Source organism: Xenopus laevis, chromosome 3L (genome assembly GCF_017654675.1).
Source record: "Xenopus laevis strain J_2021 chromosome 3L, Xenopus_laevis_v10.1, whole genome shotgun sequence".
In the NCBI taxonomy this organism is placed as follows: Eukaryota; Metazoa; Chordata; class Amphibia; order Anura; family Pipidae; genus Xenopus; species Xenopus laevis.
This window is the reverse complement of record NC_054375.1, coordinates 59,250,741-59,267,420: the sequence shown is the minus strand read 5'-3', so window position 1 is coordinate 59,267,420 and position 16,680 is coordinate 59,250,741. Positions and strand designations below refer to the sequence as shown.

Genomic DNA, 16,680 nt, shown 5'->3' with positions numbered 1-16,680 from the left:
TGCAAATGATCAGTGTATTAACTGAGAGCTGGAATAGTGTAGGTGTATGATGCCGGTGTAGGTGTATTATGCTAACCAAAGCCTAACAAACGGCTGTGGCAAAAATGTGGTACCCTTATTGTGCTTATTGGTGCTTATTGTACAAACCCAAAGGCACTGAAGCTCCAAATATGGGCCCCATGTTGCTTAGGGTAGGTCGTTATAATTATTTTTAATATACTGACATTTCCTCCAACAATAGAAAATAGCTACTGTATCTAAAAGAAGGATATAAATGGTTCTAAAGCAATTTTTGGTTCACTTACTAAATATGTTTATACCTTACCCAGGAAGAGCAGCTTTCAGCTGTTGTTGAGATATTTGTAAACAAACCATCTATATCATCATTCTTAAGGATGTTGGTGAGAGAGGCCATGTGAAAGTGTTAAAAAAGAAAAGCCAAGGCCCTAGTCAAAGACACTGCGGGCACACAGAAAAACAGCATAGAAAAACAATGCTATATGAGAAGGACATGAATGAGAACATTTGGCAATTAATAGATGCAACAACCCAGTTTAAACATGTGGTGAACCCCAATGTTCCTCATTGGAAATTGGGGTTTGCTAGGAGAGTGTAACGTTTTTAAGTTACCGATTACGTTTTTGAAGATGGCAGATGAGAAGGGTGTTCCTTTCTCTGGAGACAGGGTGCCACATTCTACTTTGTTCCCAACATCTATACAGGGATGTAGTAATAGGAGTAGCACACCCTTTGACTGTTTGGGGGCAGTCAGGCCTTACAAATAAGCACTTTCAGTATATTTTTGTGTAGACAAGTTATTGACCCAAAGTCTAGAGGGGCCCAAAATTATATTTGTGTTGGTGAAAATATGACATGTCAGGCAGCCATATTGCTGAGTGAGATACACTTAGGGGCAGATTCACTAAGCTCGAGTGAAGGATTCGAATGAAAAATACTTCGAATTTCGAAGTATTTTTTTGGTACTTCGACCATCGAATTGGTTAAATTCGTTCGAATTCGAACGAAATCGAACGAAAAATCGTTCGACTATTCGACCATTGGATAGTCGAAGTACTTGCCCTTTAAAAAAAACTTCGACCCCCTACTTCGGCAGGTAAAACCTACCGAAGTCAATGTTAGCCTATGGGGAAGGTCCCCATAGGCTTGCTAACCTTTTTTTGATCGAAGGATTTTCGTTCGATCGTTGGATTCAAATCCTTCGAATCGTTCGATTCGAAGGATTTAATCGTTCGATCGAACGAAAAATCCTTCGATCGATCGAACGAAGGATTAGCGCTAAATCCTTCGACTTCGATATTCGAAGTCGAAGGATTTCAATTCGAGGGTCGAATTTCGAAGTATTTTTAACTTCGAAATTCGACCCTTAGTGAATCTGCCCCCAACAGTAGCCCTTTATGACCAATACGTTCCTGAAAAACAAACCCATTAAATGGTATTTTGCAGTTGGCTGTTTTGCTTCCAAATGATCTACATATTTTAATGTCAAATATTTCTATGTATTCTGGAGCCAAAGCCGGCTAAATGAAGATTTATTTTCTGCCTGTGTTTACCTGCGATTATCAGTGAACTTCTATGAAAGCACAGAATGTAATTATACACTGTATGTGGGGGCAGCTGCTTTTTAAAAAAAGAGAAATCTCTGAAAGGGATAGATGCCCAGAAAATGCATGCACCCACAATAAGGCTAATCTTTCACAAAGTGGTTTTTCATGTATTGACTAGTGGAGTTTACACAATCCAGAGACAGGATCTGGCCCATGAAATAGATCATTGCAAAGCTCTAAAAGGAATCTTTTGTGAAGTCTCTACTTAGTTTTCTTTCAGCCAGCATTCCAACTGTCACTGCACACTTCTTAAATTCCACACGCCGAACCTTCCAATGTTCAGACAGAGCTCGCAGCGCACTTTAATTAACCTAAGAAACAGCAGTCGATTAAAAGAAGCATGACGGCTACAGCAAACGCTGCCAAGAGAAAATAATATTCAGTATTCCATTCCGGAGATGTACGCCTAGTCAGATATGCGGTTAATCCTCTCAGTTTAGCAGTACATCTGGGCTGCACAAGCTCGTCTAAACATGCACTTTTATTTGGCATAGTTACACGCCTGGAATGGTTTAATGCGCTTTTCTGCATTCTTTTCCCTCTGCGAGAAGGAAATGTTTATAAAATAACCAATCATTTTCCAGCAACTGATTTTCCACCCCCAACTTTTAACATAAAAAAACCTAATGAACTTGTAGCCATTTGCGAATTATTCTGCCTTTGTAAAAGATGTCCAAAACTCATGACTCCTGAAATGATTTTAAAGGGGTTGTTCACCTTTATGTTAACTTTTAATATTTTATAGAATGACCAATTCCATTGGTCTTCATTATTTATTTTGTATTGTTTTTTTAATTAGTTGCCAGTATCTTTTGACTCTTTCCAGCTTTCAAATAGGGTCACTGACCCCATCTAAAAACAAAGGCCCTGTAATGCTACACATTTATTGTTCTTGCTACTTTTCATTGCTCATTGTTCTATTCAGGCCCTCTCCTATTAATATTCCAGTCCCTTATTCAAATCAACGCATGGATGCTTGAGTATTTGGAACCTAGAAACTGGATTGCTGAAATTGTAAACCGGAGAGCTGCTGAATAAGAAGCTAAATAACTCAAAAACCATAAAAAATGGAACCCGATTGCAAATTGTCTCAAAATTTCACTCTCTACATAATAATAAAAGTTAATTTTAAGGTGAACAACCCCTTTAATAAACAAATCAGTGGCTCTTTTTATTGTATAAATGAACCCTCCTGGCAGAAAGCTGCAGCCATTTATGCAGCCAACACTCTGCTCTTCTGCAGCCAATTTGGACTGAAGAATTAAGAATATCTTAGATTCCTTAAGGCATGTAGAATTATTTGGAAGTAGATTTACAACAGACTTTATAGCACTCTGCTTTAGACATGTCATGTGAAGAAATCTCTGGCACATGGGAAGAGGCAGATATTTTTTCCTCATATCCTGGCTGATTTATTAAAGGTCAAGTTCACAAGAAATCTCAAGCTGATGGAAACCACTAATGTAAAAATTCTCAAATGTTCTCAGTTTTGTACAAGAAACCCTAGTTTGATTGCTGAGGAGACTGTGACTGGGCCACCAGGATGGGAGTTTAAAGGCTCTATGGTGGATCCACTGAACAAAAGCAAGATGGCAGACACGTAGAAAGACAAATATGCACATGGTATACTGACAGAATAACCTTGCATCCAATTCCTGTTTCTTTTCTCCTGTAAGGGTTACAATGCTACTGGCTCTCCTGGGCTGCAGAGAATAGATGGCAGCAGAAGTGTGCATCCTGTGTGCAAGTTTTTCTGGTAATTTAACAATTAAGCAGTGATTAACATAACCTTTGAAATATATTAACTATTATTTTAATAGGAGAACAATCCCATTACACAGCGTTTTGACAACATATGCCCCTATAGGCTGAGATGGAGAAATCTAGCTAGTCTTTTTATGCTGGATTTGACATTCACTGTTATTGGCAGGCATATTATATTTACACTTGGGTGAATATTCTGTGTGTCACTTGAAAATCCAATTATAACTATAACTATTATAACTGTATATATATATATATATATACACACTGACTAAATGATACAACTGCACTACACATTGACCAATTTAATTTATTGCCATAAATTATGATCAATTTGAGATTACTGGAAAAAATTTAGCTGTTTTTACAAAAAGGAGATTATTTTCTTGGGTAAAATTTTTGAAAAATCAGTCCCAATTAGCTGGTGGTCTGGCAGTTTGGCCTATTGCTATTTAGTTTAATAGTTTTGGCCTATTCTTACCCGTCTGTGTGTGTAACACCTCTGGCAGGCCCAGTCTGTGGTTTCTGGCAAATACCATAGACACTCACTATTTAGTGGGCTGGTGGGGGATGTTTGGGCCTTTGTGTAATTGAAATGCCAGGGCCTATTTTGACTCCTAGTTCAGACCTGACCTCTGGGGGCAGATTCAAAAAGACCATCCTGTGATCCTGTTAAATTGAAGTTATCCTGTCCAAACAGAAAGTTATCTTGGTATATAAAGAAGAAAGAGGAGCCACACTCCTGTCAGATCTTATCCTTTGGGCCTTCAACATAAACGAACAGAACCTAAATTGCTACATTTACCAAATATGGCCACACAAAACAAAGTTGGTTATATGACCATGTTAATACTGAAATAATTTATTCCAGTGCAGGGAACCCACAGCAACTAATCAGCAGTTGGCATTGACCAGCTTTCTGCAGGTAGAATATGATAGCAAATATCTGATTGGTTAAAATGTAAGTCAACTGCACAGGGCCACAATCTGTAGCTAAATACAGTTTTTAGGGCCACAATATCGATATAAAGTAGACATTTCAGAACTGGTCGTTGAAATACAACTCATGGTAACATCAGTCTTCAGCTTTTCAGAGCTGCAGGGAATTCTATGCAAATGGAGGGTCTAACATTTGGCTGTTATTACTGCCTATTGGTTGTAAATGATTCCAACTATGTTTTTAAGTAGGGCAGTTCTGAAAAAAATGACCACTGCTTCAGATTCCCATATAAAATCAAACATCACCCCTAGACACAAATAAAAATTTAACTAATTATAAAAAAAAATGGCAGCAGCTGCCTGAAGTAATAACTGCCCATGAGACATTGGCAAACCCTTACTTTAGTGAATTTGAGAAACCCTGAAGGAGATTTCAGAATCCATATTTGATCAATGTAATTGCTCCTGATACAATTAGGGAATGTAAGACTGTGAGCTCCACTGGGGCAGGGATTCAACTGAAAGATCTCTGTAAAGCACTGAATCCATGCCTTGGCACTATATTATAGCTAAGAATATAAATATAGACTATAAATAAATATCATGCCCTAAGAAACATTCTTACAGGCAGTTGCTAAAGTGGACGGTAGTCTGTATATAGAAAACCTGCAGATGTGAGAAGACTTTAATATGCTGCAAGTTACATAGAATAACGTCTTCTCAATAATCAGAGGAAGAAGGGGGAGCGGTTGAATTAGCAATATATGTGTCAGTGTTATTTTCCCTTTCATATGATGAGTCAGCCTCTGATTCATGCAGCTCAGTAAGCACAGGCACAGACAATGGCTTGAGAATATTAAGCAATGCTGCTGCCGCCCACAATTCCAAACTAAGTGAAGTGAATCTCCGCCAGCACAGAACTGATAGTTTGCCAAATATAAGGCCTATATTAAACCGGCAACAATTATTCAGTAGAGCAGAAAAATGGTTTTTGCATCAAAACATAAATATTCCATAAGAATATAGACTGATGCAACAATTTTATATTTGCTTTAATACGTGACTAGTAAATACTACCTACTAATTGGTTACTAAAGGTAAAAGACCAGAATTATTTGACTTCTTGTTCTGCCTCTGGTTGTTGGGGGAGTCACTGACTGCAGCTAAAAAACAATTCCTCTGTAAAGTTACCTCTTAATATCTATCTTTTTATGCAGGTCCTCTCTTATTCGTCTTCCATTCTCTCATTCATACTACTGCCTAGTTTCTAGTGTGAATTGGAATGCTGCATACAGACAGAAGATGTACCATTCCCCAGGCTCAAATTATGCCTGAAAAATTCATAGCCCTGCAACCCATTGGTTATGCTACCTAAGTATAACAATGATTAAATTAATACCTGTTTACACCAGAATTATTTTAACATTTAAAAAACAAATACAAATGAAATAATATAGGTTTTAAATAACTGTCAAATGGGTTTGTTTTGGGACCTTTTCAGGCAACTGTCAGAAACCTTATTGTTAGTCTTTGGGGGACTCTGTTACTACTTGTACTTTAACAACTTAATACCTACATTCTGGATACTGTGGGGTAAATTTACCAAAGAGTGAAGTTCCGCCACTAGAGTGAAATTCCGCAGCTCTCAATTCATTTCTATGGGATTTTGAAAGGCGTATTTATCAATGGGTGAAAGTGAAAGTTCACCCTTTGATAAATATGCCTATAAAAATCCCATAGAAATGAATGGAGAGTGGCGGAATTTCACTCTAGTGGCAGAACTTCACTATTAACTTCACTCTTTGATAAATATACCCCTGTGATACAAAATATGTACAACACTAACACAATGAAAACTATGGCTTTAGAAGTCCTTCTTACCCAGTGTTAGCAACTCAAGGGCAATAGTAGTCATAGTGCTTCCAGTGCTCTAGAAGTATATTTGTATTCTCCAGATGTTCTTCTTTCTTTTATAAAACATTAGTAAGCCACGACCGGTAATGAAACAGATCAGCCTTTGATCATTTTACTTCTCCATCTCAATGGGAGCACAAAGTATAGGTTTTCTTTACAGTTTTGTTAAAATCCAAGGTTAACTGCTGGTCACAGAGATTACCTGAATTTAAAGCAATGGCAAGAGGAAAACGTATTCTGTCCTGCCATTAAGCTTAGTGGCTGAAGGTCTGCGCAATTTGTAGAAGGATTAGCAAATAAGTCTTACATTTCAGACTAATTCAAGTGATATGCTAACCACAAAACAGATGATTGAGTGAAGGAATTCAAACCATGCAATCTGATTGTAAGCAGATCTGCCCTTTCGTTTATTCACCCTCTTAAAATCTTGCCTTTCAATACCTTTTGTCTTTTTCTTTCCCATGCAGCGTTCTGTCTTCCATCTGTGTAGTTTAATGCTGCCTTTCATTATTTCCCAGATGGATCAGGCAATATTTGACTTCAAGACCAAACATTTTAAGGTTTAGGCATGGCATGTTGTGTGTGTAAATACAAGGACATTTGAGTAATAGTTTCCCCTACAGAGCTTAAGGAAAATGAGCTTGTCAATATTTTAAACATTTTTCGTTTATATAGAGCAGACACAGTGGAAAATCATTAGGGGTAAGTCTTGTTGACGCACAAAACTTTTTTTTGTTACCTCTTCGCCGTCTGCCACCTTGGCATCCCAGTTCTGATGTCTATACTATAGAGTAGAGAGTAACTGCATGTAATGTTCTAACTTTTACAATAATAAGATCAAATGACACAGCGCTTCCTTGCCAGTTGCTCTGTGGACAATGGTCTTTAGCATTAGCTCTTTGTGGGTGGTGGGACCACCAGACTCTGGTGCTTAAATTTGTTTATGGGCATGGGAGGGATAATTTACAAAGTGTAAAGAACACTAAGGGGGTCCTATCAGGGGCATTGCTGCAATCTGCACCTTTTAACAGATTAAAACAAGCTGAATAACAAGAAAGTTAGGGGCAAGTAGGGGCATTTCTATATGCCTTACCCAGCCTGCCCCTCATGAATGGAGAGCTGCAAACACAGGCAGCAATATATTAATTGGAAGAGTGAAAGAACACCTGTAAAGTGCAAAGTGAAATTAACATGGTGGCTTGCACCTGTTTTTTGCCCAAAACTCTCATCACTTTTGTTTGATAATGCCATCTCTGACTATAATTTATAGGTGGCACAAAAATATGTGCAAAAATATTGAGCTGCCACAATCCTACATATCATCTCTTAATCTGCCTTTGAATGGAGTAGATTCTCTATAGTCAAAACATCTATTACTTGCTAGTTTTGATATTTCCTCAGACACTAAAAAAAAGTGCTTTCAATTGTTTTTGCCTCTTTTATTCAAGGTTAACATATCCAGGCCCAGACTGTCAATCTGTGGGTTCTTGCAAATGCCAGAGGGGCTGTTGTAAAATACCATAAACACTATTTATTGGGCTGGGGGCTGTTTGGGCCTCTGTGTACTTGGAATGCCAGGACCTGTTTTGTATCCCAGTCAGGGCCTGAACATATCTAAAAATGGAAGATACCTTAAGGAGGCCATAGACGCATAGATAATATCGTACAAAACTAATTTTCGTATGATATTCGGTACATGTATGGTGGGAAAAGAGCCGACCGATATTGGCAGAATACTTGGAAATCGGTCGGCTCTTAGGGCTGGATGGAAAATTTTTATCGGGTGCCTTTGTAAGGCACCCAAACATCGGCCACTGAATCGTGCTGAATTGTCCGATGCAGGTAGAATTCTATTGTTTCTACCTGTATATCTGCATTCAGCTCTACATGTGTGTATTGAAACAAACAATCTTTCTTGGAAAGAGCCTTAACCTTAAGTACAGTATCCATCTTTTATATAGCTAACATTATTACACGTATGTTAGATTCAAAGAAGATATTTTGTTCTTGTGGCATGTTCCAGAAGACACATTGCTAATGGAAATTCTTTTTTTCTTAATTGGGTTGAAAGTACTTTGCCTTTTTTTTTTTTTAAGCCAACTGAGTTTAGATTTCAGTTTCAGATTGCAAACAATGGTTTGATGCATATAATAAGAGTGTGTAATATGTAAGGAACGATCCAGAAAACCTAATTCTGGACAAATACTATAGGAAATATGCACCACAATGTTTCATCTATCATATAATAACAAAGATCAGACACAAATATAATTTGTCAGTAATTAGTCTGCAGCCAGATTGGCAGTCTCTAGTAATATTAAAAAAAAAAAAAAAAAAAAAAAAGGTTTTTTTATATGCAGGTAAAGATAATGTGCTATTAGGCTTATGCCACATCAGGCTGAATCTTGGCCTGCATATAAACACAGGCTGAAATAGAGTCCTGCAGCGGGTCAGGTATCCGCGGGTTACCCATAAAAAAATCGAGTACCCTGAGGAATGAGGGTAAGATATACAGGTGCGGGTATAGATTTGGGTCTGCGGGTCGTGGGTCTGAAGGTTGGGTTGTGGGTCTCGTCTAAATTTCTTATGTTATATTGTCTATATTTTACTCTAGTGGGTATATTTTACTCTGTCCCGCCCACTTTTGATGTCACTTCCAGTTTGCAGCAACATTACTTCCTGTTGTGATCAGCGGGTTGCGGATAAAGCAGTTGCGGGTCTGGGTCGGGTAGCGGATCAAAGTGGGTAAATATGTGGGTTGTCATGGTTGCCATGGGTTACTGCCCAGGTGCAAATTTGACAAGTGTTTATAAATGAACCCCTTTGTGTTTGCTTCAGAAACTTGCACAATTAAACTGTTGTGCAGCTGTATGGCAACCATTAAAGTTGAAACCCCTTCTAACATATAATAGGTCATTTGTTGTTAAGAAATTATATATTTGTAGAAGCTCAATCAACAAATATGAACTTTAAATGTAAAACTAAATATTTTCACGGTTTGATGTTACTGGTTACTTTAAGTGACACGGGCACATCCTGCAGTCTTACTTATCTGCTATAGAGGATTTACAGTTACCCTCAAATATCAGCCTATCAAAGGGCCAGGAATAACTGGTGTAAGCTTACACAGGCACAAAAAAAAAAATAGTAATATTGGATTCCTATTGGATTCCCCAGCTGGAATTACCCGCAATGCAATTAAAATCAGAAAAAAGGGAGACTTAGTATCGAGGTCCACATCAGATTGCTGACAGGACCCGAGAGTAACAGGGTCACAAACAAGGCTGTGGAGAACTAGTTGGAAGTTGTTACTCTTGGCTGAAGGACAAGTGCTGGATATGCAGAGTGATTCCCAAATGGAGATGCCATCTACCCCTGGCTGGCAGCAAAGAAGCTATCAAGGAGATGCCTAGTAAAGTTGCCCTTTAACAGGTTTTTAAGACGTTGAGGAACAACCTGGTCAGGAACAGCACTGAAAATCCAGACATCATATGGCAATTAAGGGAAAAAATCCATCTGGGAAGGGGTCAGAAGTGGAAATTTGCTGGCAGAAACAGATACTTAGAAAGAAACCACAAAACAACAGCCTCAGAATTGAATCTACACCATAAATCATTTTGTGTTTTTATAAAATTGCTCTCCCACTGTATGCATGTATAATATCAGCCTTTGCTTATTTTGTTTCACAGGGTCCACTGAACTCCATATTCAATGCCTTCATTGTGTTTCATGTTTTCTTTAGATCATGTTTTTAAAGTAAAATCTTTACAAAAAGAAAATAATCTTTTATAAGCAGGGCTAGAGGATGGTTCTGGCCAACACTGTGGCCCTATTGTTTGGGGGAGGGGGGTTATATAATTCAGACACGTCCAAACTTCTGCCCCATCCCTACCCTTTGAAAGGGGAAGCAGATTATAATAAAATTTTGTTTAATAAAATAGTCAAAGTGCTGCACAAGGAAGCCCCATGGTAACTGCCATATGTTCCCTACTAAAAACTATTGCACACATGGTTTAGATTTTTACTAGGTGCTACAAGTATTGCTAAAGCCTGTAGGGACCTACACTATACTGAGTCCAGCACAAGGAGAGTAACTTTATGGATAGATGCAAGGTCTTTGATTGCTAAATAGAAACTGGATATGTCAAAATTGCTGGGATACAAGGATCTCATCTCCTAGATGCCGAATTCAACTCTTCTATGTCCGACCCACAATCATTACAATTTAAAAGCTTTCTATGGAATGCGTGAATAAGGTGGAGGGCTCAATCCAACGTACAAAGAAAAATGGCCCTGACAACGTGCGTCTAAAAGGTGAGATGAGTAATAAATGACAACAGAGGAAAGAATCCAACACCTTCTCTGAGCAATATTATGGTTTAAATGAAACACTGGTTTCATTCAAGGGAATTAAAGAAATGGAATTTTAATCATGGAGATTGGCGATCATGTTGCAACCAAAAATGTGGTGAATGAAAGAAGGAATTTGCTTTTAGTGATTCCATTTAACTTACCTCCGGGACTGAGGATAGGAAAGGTTTAATATAAATATTCGAGTCATGAACTTTCAAGTCATGGTCCCCAAGCCCTCTCGTTACACCAATTGTAGCCATAACACGAGCCTGGGTGAACAATAAGAAATTATATCTATACACATATAAATATTCGACATATTTATTATAGTCACATTACAACACATTTTTCATCATAAAAATACTTTCAGGATTGTGCTTGAATATACAATCTTAAAAATAAATAGATACAAATAAAATAAAACTTTAAATGGTCACTTACAGTGAGCTAATTGCTCCATCTGTGCTCGCACAGGGAGCATGAACTATTCGATGTGCCTGGTCCTGCTACTGCCCAGTTAATTTTCTCTTAACATATAAGGAGTCATTTATGAATGAAAGTGCAATTCTGGATGCAAATCGTCATGTTTTTTACCCATAATAGTTTTTTTTTTTAATAATTGCAGCTGCATATGAACTCATGCCCACTACAACTGCACCTGATGCTTTAAAATGGACAAAATAGAGGAAATTAGATGCAAATTTCATGTAGCATTTTAGGGTGAGTTCCGTGCAATTAACAGGGTACAAATCTGGCTTACCTATTGAAGCAACCTGCTGTGGGAACCCTTGAGAAATGGCCAGTCCCAAGGTGGAGATAACTCAAGGGCCCCCATTGTCAAAGGGCTATATATCAGAAGAGGCAGAATGCATTGACAACCATGTAGAAGTGCAGGTGCATGTTTGGATGCAAGTCACTTACTGAATTGCATTACAATTCACTCTCCATTGTATCCATTTTTGTGCATCAGCTTAAATGACCCTTACAGTACACATTATGGGCAAAGGCATTTAGGCATTTCTTTCTGCTGGACCCAGTCAGCAAAAACTGCTATAATTCTGCTCCACATTTTGGAAATTGGGAAATGTGCTGCCCTATGGCGTACTATATTGATATAAAGTAAATATCTCTTGGGACTTCTGCATACCCTTTCCCTTCTGGAGCTAACAAGGGCCAAAGTTTTCAGTTAAAATAAACACATAAAAGGTTATTACAGAAAGGGCAACAGTGAAAAACCATTGGTGACACATTAACTACCAACTGAATCTATATAGAACTAAGTTCATTCTCTGAGTTTGTGTTATTGCTTGCACAAATACTCAGATATGCATTTATTATGCCATTTTGTGCACAGTGATTTACTATATCAGACATTAAATCAGAATCCACTCGAAAAGTGACAGTAACTTCTGTAAATGAGTTAAACATACCTTTTTGCCCTCTCCGTATATCAGGGGGAATTTTAAATCATCTTCTTCAATGGTTTTATATGCCCTACAAGGGAAAACAACACTTAGTAAATTATACACAATAAGCGCAATAACCATAAACTATATTTAAAACCCAGATTCAGTGTCGGTATACTAGCTTAAAGGGACCCTACTCCAGTATTCTTTAAGCGCTACTTACCTTAAATCTACTAACATATAGAAACATGTAATCATTCCAATAAGGAATAATTAGGAATTAATAATTTAGCTGGGATCAAGTACAAGGTACTGTTTTATTATTACAGAGAAAATTTCTAACTATTTGATTAAAATGGAAGATGGCACTCATGTTACATAGTTACATAGTTATATTGGGTTGAAAAAAGACAAAGTCCATCAAGTTCAACCCCTCCAAATGAAAACCCAGCATCCATACATACACCCCTCCCTACTTTTAATTAAATTCTATATACCCATACCTATACTAACTATAGAGCTTAGTATCACAATAGCCTTTGATATTATGTCTGTCCAAAAAATCATCCAAGCCATTCTTAAAGGCATTAACTGAATCAGCCATCACAACATCACCTGGCAGTGCATTCCACAACCTCACTGTCCTGACTGTGAAGAACCCCCTACGTTGCTTCAAATGAAAGTTCTTTTCTTCTAGTCTAAAGGGGTGGCCTCTGGTACGGTGATCCACTTTATGGGTAAAAAGGTCCCCTGCCATTTGTCTATGATGTCCTCTAATGTACTTGTAAAGTGTAATCATGTCCCCTCGCAAGCGCCTTTTTTCCAGAGAAAACAACCCCAACCTTGACAGTCTACCCTCATAATTTAAGTCTCCCATCCCTCTAACCAATTTAGTTGCACGTCTCTCACTCTCTCCAGCTCATTTATATCCCTCTTAAGGACTGGAGTCCAAAACTGCACTGCATACTCCAGATGAGGCCTCACCAGGGACCTATAAAGAGGCATAATTATGTTTTCATCCCTTGAGTTAATGCCCTTTTTTATGCAAGTCAGAACTTTATTTGCTTTAGTAGCCACAGAATAACACTGCCCAGAATTAGACAACTTGTTATTTACAAAGACCCCTAGATCCTTCTAATTTAAGGAAACTCCCAACACACTGCCATTTAGTGTATAACTTGCATTTATATTATTTTTGCCAAAGTGCATAACCTTGCATTTATCAACATTGAACCTCATTTTCCAGTTTGCTGTGATTCGAAGCTTTCTGCATAACGGGTTTACGTATGACAGATCCCATAACTGTAATATATAATAAAAAGTGGACTCTAAAGTCTATATTACAATCTAAATCAGTGGCGTCACTAGAGTGTGCCGGGCCCCCCTGCAAAAAAGCATTCAGAGGGGCCCAGCACACTCTGATCCCCATCCTCCCGCCCATGTCCCGCCTCCATCCCCACCTCGACTTGCGTCCCCTTTCTCGCTGGTAAGAGAGCGGCTGGGGAGGATGGGGGTTTTCTTATTAGCTATAGAGGAAACAGACCCCACAGTCCGGGCACCCCTGCAACTGTGGGGTCTGCTTCCTCTGTAGCTACGCCACTGATATAAATCTGAAAAAATACAGTTGAAATCCTAATCTATATACACTGCTAACCGCTAGGAACATTCACTACTTGGGGAAGGCTTCCCATTTTACATTATCAGTGTTTCTTTAAAACAGTGGTTTATTAATAATGCTTTGCAAATGAGCCAAGGGAAAAAAACTGAGCTATGTCCACCCCAATACAATATAGGCACAACACAATGCAGATCTGCACATTTTATTTTGAGAAAAATGTGAACTTTTTGCCCTTCAGAACAGTGCACTCTAAAGAATTATGATTATTTTTCTGTCACAGTGGGGTAAAGCAGGGTTCTGGACAGAAGGTAACAACCTACAAAGGTCAACTCTAGGAAAACCCTCAGTTTGTGGTCTTTCTACTACCTTTCCTGAAAGTAGATATAAAATTGGCTTTAGGGCAGAACTAGTGGTAGACAGCATAGACACGTGCCGTGCACACAACCAGGGAATGCGGACGGTTGGGGTAGGGTGATGGTGGGTGAGCAGCTAGCTTTAGGTAGCCATAATTCTTGGGCACAGCTTTGAGAAGCTGCTATAGGATAGTGAGATGGTGTTTGTCTGTGTTATAGAAAAAACATTGTTGTTCCGCACTACTGCAATATGATAAAAGTGGAATAAGTAGCTACTTAAAATCTAGTGCTGAGCAATCAATTCATATGACCTTTTTGTGACAATTATGTCCAGTCCTCACCCACAGACCTGCTCATTACATTACAATTAACAAAGGACATTATACAATTTGTCCTTGGCATTACTGGTTCAGTTCAAAACTTACAATTCTCTTTGCTATAAAGACCTTTGCCTATGTGAAGAATAAAGCAGATATCAATGACTGCTTTAATTGTGCTCAGGGGATATATTTCCATACATATGAACTAAACACTTACAGACAAGACGCTACAGAATTAACATACCTTGGCTTAATGATCACCAGGGGCAATGTAAACTTATTCTAATTATGAAATAAGCCTTGAAATTTAAATCCAGGTAGAAAACAATTAACATCACAATTACAAGGCACTGCAGTGAATTATATTATATTATAGAGGCTCTAAAACCAAAAAGGAAGCTCCTGAGCACATTTGCAATTTACATTAAATTTAGATTTTTTTTTTACCATTTTCAACTGCTAACCTCAGGCTTTTGGCTCAGTAGCTGTAATTCAGATCTGCTGTGCTGTTCTGGGCATAAATGAATAGGCAGACATTGACAATTGACACCATAGTTGTCTTGGTGCCTGCTGTAGATTTTAAAGTTTTGCTCCCTCCAGGTCAGCACTGCTTTCAAAGTCCTATAAAAGTAAGACATTGGGTCATATCAGCAACCTGACTCTGTCTGTACATAGGGTCCATGTCAGATTGGTCACAGCACCCAATATCATGGGACTTAGAAAGCTGTGATGACCTAAGGAAGGAGATGTTTCCCTCTGTCTGTCAGCATGGGTTTAAAATCGAAAGCAAATGCCATGGGGAACTATGCATCTATTGGGAGACCCTTAATCAAAACATTCGACAGCTGGCTCAGCAGCACAAGGCCTTCATAAAGTGAATATTTGTTAAGCTGTAATGGTGCTGCGGGAGAGGTGCTGCAAGCTGAAACATCAATGCCTTTAAATGGGTGGTTCACCTTTAAGTTAACTTTTACTATATTACAGAATGGCTAATTCATTATTTCTTTTTTAATGGGTTTTGAATTATTTGACTCTTTCCAGCTTTCACTGACTCCATCTAAAAAAAAACAAATGCTCTGTATGCCTTCAAATGTCTTAGTTATTGCTACTTTTAATTCCAGTCTCTGGATGGTAACTTGGACTTAGGAACCAGATTGCCGAAGTTGCAAACTGGAAAACTGCTGAATAAAAAGCTAAATGGGTTCCCTCTCCAATTCATACTCCAGTTTCTCATTCAAACCACTAGGTTACTAGGGTACAGCAACTAAATGGCTTCTGAAATTCCAAGATAAAGAGCTGCTTAACAAAATGCTAGATAGTTCAAAAATCCCCAACATTTTCAAATTGTCTTTGGAATATCTGCATCATGAATAAAATGAATTTAAAGATGTTACAGGAAAGACAGATAGACAGAATTAAGATTGAATCAATTATATAGTCAACGCTTTAGTTAGTTGTCTTTAAAGGGGTTGTTCTCCTTCCAAACACTTTTGCAGTTGAATTATTTTCAGATTGTTCTGCAGAAATAAATACTTTTTTCAAATGCTTTCCATTTTTTTTATCATTTTTAAAGTTTAAGGTTCCTGTCTCTGGTATTTCAGTCTGGCAGCTCAGTAATTCAGGTGCAGATTCTGAGCTGTTTTTGCAACACTTAGTTGATACATTTCTGAGCAGCATCTCTGGAGTATAAGCAACTATTGTATCAATTCTAACAGCTGCCTTTAATGAAACCCAGCGATTCTGTCCAGCAGGGACAGAGATAAGAAATGTATCAACTAATGTATTCATTTAGAACAGTTTAGAAAGTCGGTGACCTCTTAAAGAGCTGCTTTAGAGACTTTATACTTTAATACCGTATATACTCGCGTATAAGCCGAGTTTTTCAGCACCCAAAATGTGCTGAAAAACTCGACCTCGGCTTATACGCGGGTCAGCTAAATCCCTGCACATACCGTAGCCAATCCCTCCACACACCTCCCTCTCCCATAGCGCATCAGGACTGTCTGTGACTGACTGTCACGATCGCCGCCCGGAGCAGGTCCAGGAGCTCCGGGCGGCGCGTCCTTCCCTGCCGGCGTCGCTCCCAAAGTGGCGGCGCCCATGGCTGCCACGTTCCTGGACCTGCTCCGGGCGGCGATCGCGACAGTCGGTACGGTACCTTTTTTCTTTTACCTACCCAGCACATGCATGAGTAGCCGAGCTCAAATGCTTATTAAAAGAATAATCTATTTTTAAATTTCGTCTGTTCAGTGCCCGGACCAGATATTCAAAACCTCATATTTTCAGGGCAGCAGCCCCTGAACTTTAAGTTCTCTACAACAGTCCAAATGTCTGGTTGTTCTACCCTGGGAGCACGTGACAGCCGGAGTTCCTAAACGGACTGGGTTA

General features: G+C 38.6%; 1 protein-coding gene across 2 annotated transcripts in view; it reads right to left on the bottom strand.

Annotated features, from left to right (window-relative positions):
- The window catches only part of ppm1h.L (protein phosphatase, Mg2+/Mn2+ dependent 1H L homeolog), a 96,851-nt gene that overhangs the window by 15,954 nt on the left and 64,217 nt on the right, over positions 1–16,680 (bottom strand). For both annotated transcript variants that reach the window (XM_041586282.1, XM_018252367.2), the window contains exons 7-8: positions 12,026–12,089; positions 10,757–10,864 (exon numbers count right to left, since the gene is read on the bottom strand). In XM_041586282.1, coding sequence (XP_041442216.1) covers positions 10,757–10,864; positions 12,026–12,089 — 172 coding nt within the window. The remainder of the gene's footprint in view (positions 1–10,756; positions 10,865–12,025; positions 12,090–16,680) is intronic.